The 18890-nt window shown below is 39.3% G+C and overlaps 1 protein-coding gene and 2 long non-coding RNA genes across 7 annotated transcripts in view; 2 read left to right on the top strand and 1 right to left on the bottom strand.

The window, feature by feature from the left end:
* The first annotated feature begins 321 nt into the window (after positions 1-321).
* On the top strand, positions 322-7703 carry LOC135261055 (uncharacterized). Its single transcript, XR_010331819.1, has 3 exons — positions 322-3089; positions 3692-3779; positions 5496-7703. It is a non-coding gene; the product is annotated as an uncharacterized LOC135261055 (long non-coding RNA).
* A 457-nt stretch (positions 7704-8160) lies between these two features.
* On the bottom strand, positions 8161-15092 carry LOC135261054 (uncharacterized). Of its 3 annotated transcripts, none has more exons than XR_010331817.1 (5): positions 14598-15092; positions 12635-12813; positions 10812-10853; positions 9776-9872; positions 8161-9671 (listed from the first exon to the last, which is right to left on the bottom strand). It is a non-coding gene; the product is annotated as an uncharacterized LOC135261054 (long non-coding RNA). The 3 variants fall into 3 exon arrangements; XR_010331818.1 differs by having other exon boundaries at positions 8161-9668; XR_010331816.1 differs by having other exon boundaries at positions 8161-9872.
* A 72-nt stretch (positions 15093-15164) lies between these two features.
* The window catches only part of cables1 (Cdk5 and Abl enzyme substrate 1), a 48158-nt gene continuing 44432 nt past the window's right edge, over positions 15165-18890 (top strand). For 2 of the 3 annotated variants that reach the window (XR_010331815.1, XM_064346909.1), the window contains exon 1: positions 15165-15869. Coding sequence is in view for 2 of the 3 variants with exons in the window: in XM_064346909.1 (XP_064202979.1) it covers positions 15298-15869 (572 nt within the window). In the remaining variant the exon portion in view is untranslated. The remainder of the gene's footprint in view (positions 15870-18890) is intronic. The other variant, XM_064346910.1, reaches the window with a different exon arrangement.

Genomic DNA, 18890 nt, shown 5'->3' with positions numbered 1-18890 from the left:
GGAAAAGAATGTGACTCAGTAAGCTTTTCCTTTTTTGCCATTTTGCTTTTAATTTATGTCAAGCTTTTTCTTGAGAACCCTGATGTTGTCAATGTTTTGGCTCCTTATTTTGTTCAGGTCAGGATGTGAAAAAAATAAAAATAAAAATAAGCATAGTATAGCAGGCAGGCCTAAACCATAAATCTCAAACTAGTCGGTGAGTCAGGAGAACACAACATAAATGAACTCTTGTAATGAGTGACATTATAACACATATAAACAGAAGACAAGACTACAAATCAGCTGGTGGTGGCAACACTTCACCTTCTACTAGAGACCTGGAGACATTGCAAAGTTGCAAAATTTCACAGTAGCAGGGAAGGTCTAGCTGAACAGCGGTGTTATAATAATGGCATTGACCCTCATGTTTTGAAATGTAAGGGGTTATCTCAAGCCGAGAGTTTTCAGTAGATCCCTTGAAACACAACCCTTCACTCCCCCGGAAGAACCATTCTGCATGTTATGATTCAGGTTTCATTCTAGTCATCCCTGACAGGTAAGCCTCGTATCGGAGTAGATTTGCCCTTTACACAGGTATTCAAGTGCATGCGCCAGTAGCTCCTCTTTATCTGCTTCTCACTTCACATAAGAATAGGCCCCAGTAAAAACATTTTCAACATTTTCAGTTGAAAACTTATGTTCACATACAGGTTATGGTGCTGTACACATGTTTAGGCCTAAAATACATTTTTACCCAAAAGTACATTCAATTTGCGGTGAAATGTCAAATCTCCAACAGTTTTAGCCCAGATTAAAGTAGCCACCAGCTTTATATAAAGTAGCCAGCCAGCCAACCTCTTTCAGTCAAAGAATGAAATCATCCATTAAACATACATAGATAAGTTGCTATAGTTTTAACATAGACTTTCTGAAAGCTTGCCCTGCACCTTGCTACCAAACTCACTACATAATGAGAGTCAGAAAAACCACATAAAATGCATTCATTCATTTCATCATCTGAGAATACATTTAAATATAACTTTTTTTATCCGAGCTCATTATCCTGAATTCTGTGGTTACTGAAATGAAGACTTACATAGTTTTCTGTACTATTGGCAGTGACCTCTCCTAATTTACTGTCTCAGATATTGTTTAGACAGTCTCAAATATATGTTATATGGAAATGAATTAAAACTGCTTGGCTGGTGAGTCATTCCAAGGACCTTTTTATGTATATTATAAATTAAATTAAATAAAATAAAATAAAAAACATCCTGCAAATCATATTTTTATTTTCTATCCCCAACTGGTAAAATTTAAGATGCTTCAAATTTATCTTACACCATGAAGTCGTCGTAGTTTTTGTAGAAAGCCATAGGGTAGGTTTGGAGGCATTTATTGAGCTTAGCCCACCCCCTTCAATGCAGTAACACACCTGATTTGGTCAATGCAGAACATCACCTTAAAATGTGTACTAGGGCGCTCTCTGGTGGTGAAAATATTTATTGCTTGCACTGGACAAAAAAACTGAAATTTCCTGTGAGATTTACCTCTGAAAGAGATTTGAATTGGACTTTAATGTTCTTGGCATCTTTAAGACAAACAGTCTTACTCTTACAAATGCAGTCTGTCAGGCATTTAACAAATGCTCTTATCCAGAACAACTTACACGGTTTACATTCTTTACATGTAGTCAATTTATACAGTTAGATATTTACTTTACTCGAATACAACTGCAGTGCCACACCTGGATATCAAACCTTTGGGCGTCAGACATGCAAACACAGTTACCTGTCCCTTTTCTGCTGTTGAAAACAATTTCCTGACAAGTCTGTGCAGTTTTAATATTATTTCAGGTCGAAAATAGCTTTGCAATATAAAGGGATTACGCTTTTAGACACAGGATATTACAATTAGGATGTTCTTTTTGGAAAACTAACAGTTGTTTCTGTGAAGATGGCTTCTTCACAGCACAGGGTTCTCATATAATGGAGTATGAGTTGGACTTTTATTTTTTAAAAGGCCCAGCTCATAATTGACCTTGTTGGAGCCTCTATGCAGGAAATGGTTGCAGTAGTTGGAATTCCTAGGCTTTGACGCACTTTTAAATGCTGGCAGTTGGTGACCAGGGTGATTTGGTCAGTGACTTGGGTAGTTGACAGTGGGTTTAGGAGCAGCTGGCTAGTGTACTTTTTGGCGGTGCGACCAGGGATGTTTTTCACCTCAGTTTGGTGTTGCCTTCACTAGGTTTTTTTTTCCAGCCTTGACCTCACTCCAGTTGATGAATGTTTGGTGGAGATTCCAGTTGCTTGGAGCATTGGGGTCTAGACGGCACTTTGTATGGTATGCATTGATTTTATCACATGATCACAGGATTCCGTTGCCTCCCCTTGAGCACATCCTGTGTTGCACATGCCAGTAAAAGATCAATTTGGATATTATTAATTTTTTCCATCCATCCTGCTCAGCACAGTTTATTGTGGATGGCGGTGGCTTCAATGCTGTTGGAGTTTATGTGCTCAAGGAAACTCATCTTGTTATTTCTTTTATTATGCCAGTTAGATGCATGAACATTTACAAAGTCATCATTGATAGAATTTCTATTGATAGAATAGTATTCCTGCAGTAAAGATGGTAAACTGCATTGGGGTGGTGAATGGGACCCACAGAAATTCCTGTCTTCTTTTATAGCCTGTGCTTCTCCCAGTGGTACGGTGTCGCTTATATTCTCTCCTTGTGACCTACTGAATGATAATCCCATTGCAGTACATTCAGTTGTTTAACCCTGCCGCTAATCATTTTCCTTGATGTTGTTGGCGTGTCCACATATCACTTTGTTGCCCTGTCCCTTTAATTGCATCATAAAATTGGTATAAGCTGATGTAACAGCATGGAGAATTGTTAACTGAAACTGTTGTATGGAAAGTCTTCTTACAGCTGTGTCTTTGCTATTTGCCTGGTCATGGTTGGGGGAAGGCATTGGTGGACCTTGTTATCAGGACACTGGGATCAGGATGTCATCGGGGAAAGCGGCAACCAACTGGTAGACCCTGCTTTGGATCATGGGAGAGGTGGCTAGAATTCTAAATGTTGCCCAATCTCTGCTGAAGGTGAGATTACTCGGTGAGATCACCCTAATGCCTGTAAGAATGGTATGATAACAATACTTAAATTCACAAGGTGGCATTATTGCCGAAATGCAGAATATCCCCATTTCCAAAGTTCTGACTTTAAAAGGGTTTTGGTTTAGCTCAGGGGTCTTCAGAATGGGTCCTGGGGAATCAATGTTTAAGCTAGCTTTCCTTACAGCCAGCAATTCTGATCAATGAAGCTCATCTATAGCTCACATTTATAATGTGTAATCATTGCGAATGTGCGTCAAAGCTTTTAAAGTGAATGTTCTGACACTAAATTCAAAGACAGAGTGCTGCGATTACATTATATTTTTTCAAGTAATATCCCGCTATGATAAGGTAGTATAGTCTAAATACACCAAACAACAAATTTTCTTTTCACACTGGTTAGCTTTTTAGCATGAATCCATGATGGTATTTTTCGTCACACACCTGTGCTATTTACCAATTTACAAGAGTAGAGTGACTACATTGACACTTTGAGGACAAGGGTGAAATCACTAGTCACATACTACACAAGTCAAATGATGAGGCATTTCTACCGGCCCTCATGATGACACAATTTTATTTTACTCCAGTCTTTATATGGATTGGATCTGTGGTTTTGCCCCTGGAGAGAATGATTGCCTTCCTGTCATGCAGGAGATGGAGGACTTTCACTTCAAGGTAGGCAAAAATGAAGCAATAAATTAATAGTTTTTGAAAGGATTTTGGAAGTACCTTATCATTGATAATGGAAAGGGATATGTAACATTGTTTGCTCATAGGAGCAGTTACTTAATCAAATAGCAAAGTTAATCTGAGACCAGGAAAGTAAATACGGTGAATGTGGGGTGCAAAGACCAGTTGTTGCTATGGTGACCATATTCAAGCTATTATATGCTGTATGAGCTGTATTTGACCTCACAACACCTGCCTGATAATAGACAAAGGATCACGTGCAAATGAGACGAAACAGACTCGTGTGGTTCACTGCTTTGGTCACAAAACAGCAAAGCACATTCACAGGCTTGGTGTTTCAGTCTTCAGACTGCTTGTCATTTTTCTGTGGTGTATAATAAAAAATAGGAAACTTTACAGTGTAAACAATATCAGCAATACAGTGACTCTCAGTCATCCTTTCCTCAAATTTAAACATTGATATTTTCCGCATGAATGAAATGTTCTTCCTGTACATTCCAAAAGTGCACCAACATGACCTCACTACATGCAGCAGAGAAAATGATACCAGTCCAGAGACTCTTCCGACCTGTCTGGCTATCTTTCCCTCTCTGCATTTTCACTCTCCATCACTGCTGCGAAGGCTGACGTTTATCATACTAAAACTAAATACAAAACTGCATACTACATGCTAAACCAACTCCCCTCCAACCCATTACCATTTAGCCTAATTTTAACTTTACTGACATCGGGCCAGCGCAGGATGGACTCCCTCTCTATAGCTGGGTTCCTCCTAAGGAGTTAATTTCACCACTGTTTTAGCTGTATATTATTGCATCCTTTTTGTATTTATTCTCACTGGGGAGTTATTTTTTATTTTTACCTGACTTGCTTACCTTGTAGGGGATACAGGCCTGGTCCAATGTTGCTATTTTCCCATAAATTGCTTTTGTGATGGTGTCTCTCTACAAAGCTCTACACACAGAAAATCACGGTTTTCTCTTTTTTGGCTGGACCGCAACAGCAGGGCCAGCCCTATAAACGTGAATGTCTGTGACTGAGTGATGAAGTTGCACCATTGGTCGGCCGGATGAAGTGTGTTAGCCATATACTAGGTTTTGACCTGGTCTTGTTTTACACAAGATCCTTGATTCGTAATCAGGTAGTTTTGAAATGAAATGCAGTTCAAATATTGTGGTGTTGCTGGAATATCATCTCCATAGCAACAACTGGTCTCTGAACCCCTCATTCAATTTATTTACTCCCCTGGTTTCAGATTAACTTTGCTATTTGAATAAGTAAATGCTCCTCTGAACAATGTTACTCATGTTGTGAAAGGATGTCAATGGCCTCAGAGACTTGGTCATCCTCTCAATTTTAAACATTGATGTCTTCCTCTTGTATGAAATGTTCACGTTGCACAGTTTATAAGTTGTTATGAACTAATAAACGAAACTCAACTTGAATAGGTCATGGTGATCTGACACTCCCTGCGCCAACATGGTCTTACTTCTGCAGCAGAAGACATGGTGCCAGTCCAGAGACTCTTCTGACCTGTCCAGCTATCTTTCCCTCCTCTCAGCATTTTCATTGTCTGTCACTGCTGCGAAGGCTGATGTTTATCATACTAAAACTGAGAACTCATCCTCTAACCCTTGTAAACTCTTATCCACTTTCTCCCCACCCCTCCCCCTCCCCCACCACCATCAACCCTCACTGCAGGTGACTACCGCTATCATATGCATGTCCTTTGAGATGCTGGAGTTTTCCAACCCCTCATCTGATCCTCTCCCCAGGTAACCTTCTCCTAGCAAAGCAATTATTTATTCACTGTACTTTAATGTAATTTCAATACTTCAAATACTATTTTTATGAATGGCAAATTGTGAGCTGTAAAAAGCTGGGGTACAAAACTCTTCTTTGAACTTACCATTGCTCTCAACCAGCGTTCATTCATTTCCCTTGATTAACAAGTGTGCCAATGATCTGAATAATGAATTGGCAAGTAAACACACAGCTTCTTTCTTCACATAATATTAGGGAGATTAAACAATAAATTTAATTTAGGAAAGTCTGTTTTATAAGTACAATTAACAAAAAAAGACACAACTCCGTTACCTACTACATTACTTGCCAAACAGCCTAATTGGGGAGAACTGGCTATATCTGATGGTATATTGTGAATGAATTGTTTTACTGTTAATGAAGGAAAATTACTCAAAACAGGTTGAGACTAATAATCAGCTTGAGGGTAAGTTTTCAGCCCCATCAATTTTCAGCTCAGTGGCTGCCAGTGATTTTCACACAGCTCTGATGAAGAGGCGATTTCAGTGGATGACAGGGTCAGTTAAAATGCTCCTCTGTGAATATGATATTGCTTCATAATGCAAATCAACAATATCATCATTGTATTTAGTACATTGTAAAAAATATTATTGTTGCAAATTGCCACAAGTCAGTAAATTTCATTTTATGTCTCGACTCTGAGTGAGCAAAGAGTAGCCTAAAAGTGAACATCTGAAATATGTGGACAAAGCACTTTCAAAAACAAGCATATGTTTAAGCAGCATCAGGAAATTCACACAGGAAAGAAACCATACAAATGTACTGGATTTCCAAAGAGTTTCAGACATTCAAATGTCCTGAAACAACATCTGACTTCATACAGGTGAGAAGTCGTTCTCCTGTGCTGATTGTGGAATAAGCTTTAGTCACTTGACAAGCCTTACAAGACACCAGGAAAATCACACAGGGCAGAAACCAGTCACTTGCACAGAGTGTAATAAAAGTTTCAGATCCTTAAGTCGGCTAACATCACATCATAACTTCCACTCGACAAAGAAACTGCACAGTTGCAGTGTGTCAGCAGACATTTTTACATTTGGGACGCTTAAAACTACATCTAAGAATGCACATGGTTGAGCAGTTACATAGTGCACATTGAGTGTGGGAAGAATTTTGCTCATGTTGGGTCTTTAAAACAGCACATGAGTATTCACAGTGCAGAAAAAGACATTCCTACGCTGACTGTGGAAAGATTTCTAAGTACTTGACGGCCTTTAAAATTCATCAGCGAATTCATACTGGAGAGAAACTATACTCTTGCACAGAATGTGGGAAGTGTTTTAAATCTGCTAGTAATATGGGAAAACATGAGGGCGTTCACACAGGTGAGAAGCCATACACATGCACTGTATGTAAGAGGAGTTTTAGGATATTAGGCAATTTAAAGACTCATCAGAAAATCCATAGTGGGGAAAGACGGTATCCATGCCCTCAGTGCCCAAAGACTTTCAAAATTCAATGGGATGTAATAAAGCACCAAAGTGAAAAGAGTGTGGAAAGAGATTCAGCCATATAACATGCTTTAAAAATACCAGCAAATTAATGCAAAGGAGAAATCTTACACTAATCTAAATGTCCCAGGATTATCACACATTTGGGGTGCTTTAAACATGAAACGGTACATTCAAAAGAGAATCCACGACCTTGTACTAAATGTGGTAAAGGTTTTAAGTATTTAGCAAGCTTTAAGAAACACCAGGGAAGTCACATAGGTGAGGATCAATCATGAAAGTTCCAGTGTGTTGTGTTGCTTGAAGTTTACTGACAATATTTTCATCAGCTTGGATAAAAAACATGTTTTTGCAGTTTCAAGTAAGTTTTTGTGTAAACCTACTGGATTCAGTGAAATTCATAGTTTTGTTATTGCTTGCAAGTGAATAACACAATTATGAAGGCTCCAAGACCTCTGTGTTTCTCAAGATGTTATTTTGACTTTTACTAAGAAATTGTGAAGAAAGACAAGATTATGGACAGTGTCAGATACTAGTATTATGAGTAGATGTAGGTCTGTACTTTATTTTCTGTAGGTGAATGCATCCTAAAACGAGGCATAATTATTGCAGGAAACACCTGTACATTTGAGTAATTGAATTTATATTTTTTAATATGTCCCATTAGCTTTCATATCAAAGCATTTCTTCAAAGTTTTAATGGCTTGCAAGTTTTTACTTTTTGGTGAGAGGTTAGCACATTTAAAGCAATATTTCTGTATGTATCTGCCCTGCATTTGGTTTATTAGTTATTAGTCTGAGTATGGTATTGAAATTAAAACAGAGTATATATATATAGATTTCCCCATTTAGCAGCCTATTAGCAAGAGCGAGAAGGAGAATCCGGAGATCTTGTCTATAAAATGATAATTGTCCTGAACTGGAGGAAGCCTGCAATATCAGGTACCCAGAAGCTCAAGCCAGACAGTAGAGGGCAGCAAATACCAAATTATGTTGTTAAGTTGTATTCACATCGTATCTATTTCTGGGTCCATTTGAAAAATGTTTCATGTTTGTAATAATAAAAACCTCAGAGGAACATTCATACAACATTTGCCAATTATGTTCTTTAATGCAGAAGTGAATGTTTCCATACATTCAATAAAGGTGCATAAAATACATTAACATTTGAACAGAAGTGTCCTTCTACTGGTGAATATTTATTTATTGAAGAACTTGGAGCTACATTCAGTTGACAGTTTAAGATTTTCATCTTAATTTCAAGAAATAGGTTATATATACTAGTGATATTTGTTTGATAAATTAATTGTACCATGTATAAGTAATGAAAGATAATATTTAAAACTTTGCAAAGAAACATCCATCCATCCATTATCTATATCCGCTTATCATGGGCAGGGTGGCAGGGGTGCTGGAGCCTATCCCAGCGTGCATTGGGCAAGAGGCAGGAATACACCGTGGACAGGCCACCAATCTATCGCAGGCAAAATAACATTTGGTTGAAAAAAGTCTTGACTGTCTCATTTCATGGATGATGTCCTCTTTTAAAGGGGCAGTTCACCCAAAAATGAAATTAAGGCATGTTTCCACTTACCAGTTTCTGTCCATACAGATAGTTTCACGGAAATGTAATTAGTTTTCTAGATATTCACATTAAAGATCGCTCCAGAGTTGTTCACCCTCCTTGATCTTAAAATAAAGTTGCAATCAGTGATAAAGGAGGCCATTCCGAAAACATCAGTAAACAAAAATAATGCATTTACAAAGATGTTTACACCTGATTAACAAGTTTTTCCATTAAGAGTTTAATGTTTTCATTCTACAGTTTAAAAACATGCAACAAGGCTAGCTGGACTTAAACCCTGAACCCTGGGATTGAAAGTCAGATGCTGAACTTTGTTCACGATTGAGCAATATGGTTTACAACAGCAAACCACAGGTAATCAGCATTGAATAAACCTCTAAGCATTAACAGGAAAATCACTTTGAGGCCCAACAATGCAAAGGTGCTAAAAAATGTTCCTGTTCTTAAACATAAGGCTTAATTATTTTATGCCACCTTTGAAAATATTTATAAGAGCTTTAGAAATATGTGTTTTTTGTGAGCTTTTGAGGGAACTCAAACCCAAAACTTAAGTACTTACAGATTAATTACATGGCAACATTTGTCCAGGAGTAGTATATTTAGTAACAGCAGCCTTCAGGGCTTTGCTACCTAATAACCTCAATGAGTACAATATAGTGATTATGTTTGCCCCCTAATAATCCAACCATAAGCAATAAGAACCCAAAAGCTTGACCGCTCTGGTCCATAAAAATCTTTGAATCACATAAATGTATCTGGGTTATACAAAGCACATTTTAGAATGGAAATTGTGCTTGCATTATTGATGAATTAGGATTCTGGAAATAAAACACGTCAAAATATCATCACCATCTTTAACTAGATTTCCTTGTGCCTATTGTTTTCTCTTTCTACATGGCCCAGCCTTTGGTGTGTTGGTTTGGCAATGTGGTGAAGTTGCTTGCCTTGTAGAGCAGGAGACCCAGATTTAGGTTCCTGTCCAGCAAACAAGCTCCTTGCCTTACTTTCTAGATGCTGCTGGAAAAAGCAGGGGGTCTGTTAACACATTTTGTTATTGCAAAAGGTCACATGTTCTCTGTTGTATGAACACACTCAATCATACCCACAGCTGAATTACTTACCCCTCCTCCTCCAGCGCACAAAGCTTTCCTCTTTCTCCAATTCAAATTGCTTTGAGATCCATGAAAGGTGCAATATAAATGCAATGATAGGATAATTCTGTGTAAAAGCAAAGGGTTTAAAGACAAAGGCACATTCTGTTTGAAGAAACAAATTGCTATCAAGAAAGACCAGATGTCTTCCTCCTAACATTGTAAAATTACCTCTATAATCAATTTCAATCTTTTGAGCAATACGTGAGCAGTATCTCAAGATATGCAGTATCTGAAGATGGATCTGGGGTTTTTATTTATTTACTTGTTTGTTTGTTTGTTTGTTTTACCAAACCACGTGTGACTTGGCTGTTTGCATGCGCTCAGACACTTCAGAGATATCCCAGATTGACTTTATGGCCCACAGGCTATAAATAGTACTACTGCATGAGACTGCTTCACAATTCATAACTGTCATGAACCCACAGGACTTTGGGAGTTTGGAGCTGGCTGATTAAGTGCCCATCAGACCCAGTGCTATGTAGTACAATCTGCAAAATGGGCAGAGAATTCACAGAGTAAATAAACTGCTGGGAGCAGTCCATGTTTCATATGAATATTGTCAACAAACCATTCCTGTGCCTCATTACAATAGAATGCTATGAAAACGAAAAGCAAGATTCTTTCTAAGTTTAGGCATTTTTAATGAAAGAGGAATGATAAAAATGTGTGCTTAAGTGCAGATCATTTGCATAAAGACTAAAAGCCTGTTTTGCAAACTTTCTGAACATTTTTCCTCTTTGATTGTTTATAAGTTGTATTTTTGCTTGAGTATTGACATGTGTAATTATCTCCAGTGACAAGGCATGAATGCAGAGCACTCCCTCTCTCAATTTTATGACTTATGCTTTAATTTGCAAGGGAAGTGGTTCACTGTGCATTATGTCTTTAAACTATAAGTATTTCTGCATTGCATTGGATGCTTAACTACAGTGCTGTTTTTCCTCTTTCAATGTGTATCTATAGCTAACAGCTGAGATACATTAAACTGTAGAGAAAGACTCACCAATGGGGGAAAAAATGTTGATATGCTTGGAGACAAGATGACCTATCAGACAAACATCCAGAACAAATGAAAATGGCTGTTTTTTAAGCATAATTTGCATTACATTGTGAGTATTTAGCAGATGCTCTTATCCAGGGCAACTTTTTATATAGCATTTACACTGTATCCATTTGTACAGCTGGATATATACTGAAGCAATGCAGGTTAAGTACCTTCCTCAAGGGTACAATGACAACGTCCTACCTGAGAATCGAACCTGCAACATTTAGTTCCTTATCCATTATCCAACACTGCCGCCCATAATTTTAAAAAGGGATACACAGTGGGGCAACATTAGGTTAAGAGATAGAGTGGTCGTCTGTAAATCAGAGAGATGCCGATTTGATCCCTGGCCCTCTGGGCATAAAGGGTCAAAGTGTCCTTGAGCAAGACTCCTAGCTCGCAATTGCTTTCAACAAGGTGGCTGGTGCCTTGTATGGCTGCTAGAAAAAGCACAATATAAAAGCAGTCCATTTACCATATAAATGTTTTCATTCTATTATTTATCCTTTAATATTGCAGGCTCTGTACTTTATGGTGGCCAGCCAAATTTAAAATGGAATCTACTGCATCCTGGGTTTCTAATTATTGAGACAATGCTCACTGTATTGTCTGCCCTGCTACTATGTATCTCTGCAGTAGGTTCAGGTTATGAACAACTGGAGATAGTATTTTAAAATATGCAGTTTTATTTCTTTCTTCAGATGGATCTGACATCTATGAATGTATGATACAGCTGATTTAATGTCGAAACAATTAACCTATCCTATCCATGACAGAAATGTAATATTCTGCAATATATTGTAAATATGTGGACTTTTTTGAAAATATGATGATAAATTATTTTGTAGCAGTGTATTGTTTTATCTGAAAGCAGAAATTGATTTTTTCATATGTTTACATATATTTTCTGTATATTCCATATCTGTTCATTCTAAAAGAGATAGGCCTTTAAGAAGCAGTACCATCTGCACATTTTGACAAACACTTGATGTTCCCAGGTGTCGGTGATACAGCAGATGACACACATGGTTCCGTCAGGCTTGTTTTTATGTATAAAATATATCATAATAGTTGTCAGCCTGATTGCCACTGAACATGTGTCTGTATTGTGTGTGGCTGTTGTGTCTTTGTTTGAGGTCCAGTAGGTGTGGTCCTGCTACACTTCCCCCTCTGGAGCTAAGGCTTTCTCATTGCCAAATAGCATAAACAATGCAGGAGTAACTAGAGCATAGCGTGTTTAGATACTGCTAAAAGAAGCTTTAAAAGATATTTAACACAGAGGGCGGTTTCTTTCTATCCTAGCATACTTGTGGTCTCTCAGAATTAAAAAGGTCAAAAAGTCTCAGACTGTTGTCACAAGGGGAAAACAAGACACCCACAAAAATGGGTCATCTTTTCTGGCCACTGCCAATACTCCATGCTACATGCCACAGCTGTATCTGAGGTTTTGGCAGATAAGTACTAAATCCTATAATCAACCCAAAGTAAGACATTAATTTACGAATAACCATTGGCTTTTCAGCTATTTATAGATGTAGACTATCCACCCTCTGTTGGCTGGGTATTTTTTTCAGCGGGTTCAAAGTTCAAATAATGTGCACTTTACACTACCATACATATGGCTGTAGCCATAGCACTTGTGCTTCTCTACTGCTCCCTTTATTTTAAAAAAGTTGCATGTCCAACAAATATCTATGACACCCTTTTGTGAAATCCACATTTTTAAGTACACAACTCAGGTCAATTTTAGTGATGGGAAGTGTAGAGGTATAAGCACTCACCTACCAACGCAGAGACCCGGGTTTAATCCCCGGCAGTGATACTTCCAGCTTGGTCAGACGTTCCTACGAACACAATTGGCAGTGTTTGCGGGTGGGAAGCCGGTGAGGGGATGAGTCTTGATTGTTGCATTAGCGACTCCTACTGGTTGGTCGGGGCGCCTGTTCAGCAGGGAGGGGACCTGGGGAGATAGCGTGAACCTCTGCACGTGTTACACTCTCCCAGTGAAACTCCTCACTGTCAGGTGAAAAGAAGTGGCTGGTGACTCCACGTGTATCGGAGGAGGCATGTGGTAGTCTACACCCTCCCCAGACCAACAGAGGATAGCGCATCGACTAGGACCGTGATTCACACAGGGAATTGGTATAACGACTAAAATTGGGGCGAAAATGACAACAACAAAAAATTAGTGGTGGGAAAGAAAGGCTTCATTGACCACCAAGTGAGTGAACTTGGTATATGTTATCAGTGCTGATTTTACTGTCAGTGTTGTTGTGTTGAGAAGTCATTTGATTGATTCATACTGTAAGCATCAGTGAACTGACAGCACATAGTAGCCTGCACATCCAGTATAGAGGAAGCCTTCCTGTCTTATCACTAATAATTGTAGCTTTGATTTTAAGTGTTTAGATGTTTAGAGGAGGAAGGGACTGTGCAATTTGGCCCTACTGAACTGATGAAGAATTGCAACATTGGGATACACCCCTAAATTACAACTGGCATTCCAAATAAGACTGAAAACTAGCGATGGGGAAATCATATCATATTGTAACAGTTGGAACGTACTGCACTTTTCTTTGCTCCCTTAGGTAATGTGTCTTTAAAACCCTGTGTACTCTTTTAACAGTGAGAGAGGAACATTTCTTCAACACAGTGCAAGTGTGTCCTTCCCACACACAGCAATCTCTCACATGGTGTGAATTCATCCTAAGCTCAATAATCATCTAAACAGAAGCTACTGCTAAGCATACTTTACTACTATAACACCTGAACATTTGTAACAGCTGTGACAACATTTATTCTGCAATAACTGAATCTGGCTGTGCTGCCTAGGATTCTGGGAAAGTGGGCAACACTACAATATTATGGCCCAAATGTTTTCTATTTTATTGGTAAATCCCAAGGTATTAATAACTCAATAAACATACAGTAACATGGCTTGATACTGACAGGACTTCCATCACACAACTCATTAAAATATGATTCACCTCATATATGATTCACCTCATTATGTTTATTTGCATGCATTCACTGCTCAGTATAATTGCTACACTGGTAATTATATGCCCATCTATAATATTACCGGACCAGGCCAGGATTATAAGCAAATAATCTATGATATTGAACTATGCAAAATATTTAATGATAATAGCTAAACAATAACAATAATAATAATAATAATAATAAATAAATAAATAAATAATAAAAAACGGCTGCATCATCTACGTGGGTTTTATGTAGGCTACCTACCTACCTAACTTTTGTGTAATTGTGAATTTGTTATGTCAAACGCTATGCATTCATTGGTGAAAAAATATGCTTTGTACATTGAGAGAGGTTGCAGAAAGAAAGAAAAAAGATATAGGCTGAGGAACGGCCATTGTTGGCATCAATCATTTTAACCTCTTGCCAGATTTGAGTGCACAGGCTCCAAGTGAAAACTATACACATATTACAGTTTGCATGTCTTGACACAGACTTATAACAAACGATCGATTATCCCCCCCCCCTCGCCCCCCCAAAAAAAAAAAAAAAAACTAAACTAGAAAAATATATACTATCCGTCTTGCGTGCTCACGGCAGGGAAACAGTTGCAGTAACAGTAAAAATGGCAGCACAGTTTCACTTATCATATAATCAGCAATGAATACATTAAAATGTATTAGGCTGCATAGTCAGCAAGCTAAGCAAGGACGCACAAATAACAAGTGTTCATACAGTGAGTTCCCCCATCAACTGACCTACCTCTGGTATTGTATTTAATTAATGCAGAGCACGCTTTATTCACCATCCTCCTGCTGAAAACCTTTATGATTTACGAGTTAACGTTTAAACGAAAATAAACAGATTTTAACCAGTGTTGCGCGATCGTTGGGTTACACCACCAAAATTAAGTTAGCAATACAATTACATTTTGTGTAGGCTTATATCGCATGCCGTACTTTTTTTTTTTTTTTGGTTGTTTGTTTTTGTTAGGTTAATCTTCATACTCACACGTGCAATTAGAATTACCGAAACAAATAAGCTACGAAGACGCAATGCTGACCGGCGCTGCCGGGCACCATTTTCCGTTACTGTCAAGCTATAATAGTTTTCTTGGGTTATATTGATTTGTTTATGTATTATGCGACTTAAACGCTGCTATCGCTTACGTCCCACCCACTTCATGAAGCTTGTGTACAGCGATTGCCATGTGGCGTAGATGGGCGGTAGGCCACAAGTACAGAACGTCCCCCATGTTTTAAAGTCTCCCATTGGTTAGAAAAATATGTGTTTTTATTACAACGTTTCAGTACTGCACACACGTGATCTCCCCACGGACGCACACTCTTCGAAGAGCGCTCCATAGTGTTTGCAATCTGGTAGTGCACATATAAATACGCTTCAGTCCCATTGAAAAACAAACGGCACTCGCCCCTGTGTATCACTTTCAATATCACGGACCATGGCGGCTGCTACCAGCAGCAATACTACCGCAGCCAGTCTACCAATAAAGCATTCCAGCATCGAACATGCACGAAAACGCATAGATCCACGGAGAAGACAGGCGGCCCTTTCTTTCCTCAGCAATATTTCTTTGGACGGACGACCAGTGCAAGATGACGGCGACAATCAGGGCGACGAAGACGGTTCTGTTGAGGCAAGGACTAGACAGAGCCTGGTTTCTGCAGAGCGGGCAATGTACCCGGCTAGTGCTGCAGCGACGGCGGCCCAGGCATTCGCTGCTGCAAACCAGGCTCTCATGTTGAACGCTCGTGGGAGCTTCGGGATAAGTCCGCTCGCAGCCCCTATTTGTGCGAATCCGGAAGGCGATGCATTCGCCTGTGGGGTACACGCGGCTGGCCAGGCTGTTTTTAGTTCTCCGTTCTCCGCAGTGCCAGTAGCGACAAGGGGAAGGCTGCAGACGTACACTCAGGGAATTTTACCCGTCACCTTCACCAGGCAAGCATCTCAGAACTACTGCTGCCTGGAAAGTGGGCAGATCGGCAACGCTGCCTTGGAACTGCAAAGGTCCAGGTAACTTTCGTCAGTTCTGTGCTAACATAATAGGCCTATACGAGCAGGCTAATATTAAGTATTACTGTTTCTCAATTACTTATCCTCTCCAATGCGTATCGTAGCATGCTGGCCACCAATGTGCGGTTGTCTCCAGTGAACCTACTCCAGTTAACCCATTAAGAAGCGAGTTTGCTAGTTTTTAACTAGCGAGAGCGCGACTCCATTCATAAACAGTACGGTTGCATGCTCCTGCAACGTTTCATCTGTAACCCCCATGAGCACAATATTTGAGCTTAAACTGTATTCCAAGAATGCGTGTTCTCTTACGCAAAATATTTAATTGAACGCAAACATCAGAACGAAGTATTTTTCAATGTACTTTAGATATGACTACCGATTTTGTTTGTGATGCATTGTGCCGTAAGGTAAACACGGGGTTCCTTCCCCGTGGACTTTTCATACTCAAAATTGGGTACATAGCGAGTTTACAAACTGTTTTGGGACAATGCCTTAATTTTCAAACTTAAGTTTTGATTGTAATGTCATTTAAATTTCGATTTCATATGACGATAGTTGGCTTAGTGAAAAGCATAGAGTGATTTCCCTACCTCATTACAAACAAGTCGTCATGACCACACCAGAGGTCGGTCGTGGGTTGTTCTCGGAACAATTATGGTTGTGGTGTAGGCTATGCGAACTGCCAGACTCACAGATTGAGTGAGTGCTCGTGTCCCTTCGAATTACAGACAATGCTGCTCCCTGCATGAATGTAGGCCTACTACACAGTAACCATTCTGCAACACATTTGGCAGCGAACGTGTTCCACTGGGCACTAGAAATAATGTCGTCAGCGTGTTTATATGAAGGATATCTGAGTTAAGAAAATTATGTTATGTAAAATATGTTATATGCAAGAAAACATAACATAGGTTATTTCTGCTTGCTTGATGCCAACTAGTAATTCCCTTCCTGCCTGTACCACTGCCATCACCCGGACTTCATTGAATTTTGTGTAACAAAGTACGAGTTTGTGTCACGCTTTTGAATTAGGCTACATTTTTCTGTTCTGTAATATGATGGGTTTTACACTTTAAGAGCTTTCATTTAACCACTTTCACTCTGCATTTTTTATTTTTCATTGATATTATTTTAAGGTTAGTACTGAAAGTGGGAAGTATAGTTAGTTTTTTTTAGTCTAGCCTATACTGTATACCAGGGTAAGAAACCGGTGACCACTTTGTTAGACTATTGGTTGTGTACAAGTTTAACAAGGATAATAAAGTAAGTAGACTAATGTTCTGAATAAAGTCAAACAAGGTAGGAAGAAAGTCGATTTAATGTATGTCACTCATTAAATGTGTGAACTTCTAATTAATTTCTCAATTATTCTGTCCCTGGCCTACAGTTTATATTAGAGAAAAGAGGTCAGTGCATGTGGAGAAATTCATGCTTGCAAGGAATTGTTACAGGTTTTGCATGGGCAAAAGAGCCTACTTCCAAACTGCAAATGTATACAGTATTGTGGACATTAACAAGAAACCTATAAGGCGAAGAGTACCATTGACTTACTCTGCTGTATTTGCATGTAGAGAACTGATTAGCAATTCACCAGAATATGGAGACCAGCCTTTTCTCAAATGGGTTCTTATTCCAGCAATTCAGAAGTACTCTATGACCTTTCCCTGCCACAGTAATATAGATTCAGAGCTCTTAGTGAGGCTTCATAAGCCGCATTTGCCACAGCCTGGGTGATTTTCCAGAACAAACATCAGTCCACCAGTCATAGGCCATCTACTGGTGCATGTATCTTTGGCACTGAAGTGAATTGTGAATTCACCTCTTGGTTTGCAAGGTGGAGTTTTGTAGTTTAAGTATTCCAAGTGATTCCAAGAACCGATTTTGCAGAACATTATATAAACACATATAAAACCCACTCTAGACCCAAGGAGCAATTTAGGCTATTTCAAGTCATGATTTCATAGAAAATGGTATTCTTCTGAAGTATACTAGAATGTACATGCTGTAATGCAGGTCAATGTGAGTGGGTAACCCTGAAGGAGGTTGTCACTTGTAAACCTCTTAATGAATGAATGAAGAGTTTGGAAAAAATGTCTGTCAGAATCCTAGTTATGCCCACGGCCCACCCAAACGTGCGTCTTGCTCACCCAATCAAAAGTAAAAAATAAAAAAAAATTAATTCATTTTTTTTGTTAAGCCAATGGAAAAATAGAACAGAAAATACCAGTACCATTTCTAACTTCTGATTGGGTGGGCAGCCTACGGGTTGAAACAGCTAGTTTATCTGATGCAGTGTACTGCCGCTTGATTTAAGTAGCGGTATTAATGTGACGAGGAGCGCTTTGTCATTTGAATGCATAACATGCAATTCCTCGCACCCACACCTGCCAGCAGACCCCCATCCCCACCCCCCGTCAACAGCATCCAACAGCACCCCCCCCCCCCGCCCCGCCCCCCACTCGACCGCACTGGGTGACACCAACCCTAGTGACACCACTGTGCCCAAGTTGGCCACGTATTATTTCTACCAGCCCACCCTAATATAGCAGGCTAAAACCGGCCCTGGTTATGCCTCAAATCAGATTAATCAATGCACAATCAATTCAGTATCATCTAGTCTGGTCAAAAAAGCCAATGTCTGTAGTCTGTAACATGCTTTTGACGTGGTGACTGACCGTGTGGTGTTAAATCCCCTTTAACTTTCCAGTTATTCACATCTGCCCCAAAGAAAAGTTCCAGAGCAGAGCTCCAGAGCAAACTTTGAACAAAACCTTTGCATTCAGCTTCTGTCAGAGATACGTTTGGCAGAATAGAGGACTTTTGACCCAGAGTATTGTGTTCTTTGCGTGATACAGGTAATTTGTTCATGACTACAGCTGAAAGAGAAGGGTGGGCGATTGGAGGTGGGTGAATGACTGACCAGGCAACGTAACCTTTTGTTTAAAGACAAGCTTAATGCTCTGGAATACTCAGCTGACACGCTTTTGCGAGTGTTGCCTGTTAGGTAGCTTCCATATGTTC

Source organism: Anguilla rostrata, chromosome 8 (genome assembly GCF_018555375.3).
Source record: "Anguilla rostrata isolate EN2019 chromosome 8, ASM1855537v3, whole genome shotgun sequence".
Lineage (NCBI taxonomy): Eukaryota > Metazoa > Chordata > Actinopteri > Anguilliformes > Anguillidae > Anguilla > Anguilla rostrata.
Note: the sequence above shows the minus strand (reverse complement) of the source record. Positions and strands in the feature narration are given on the sequence as shown.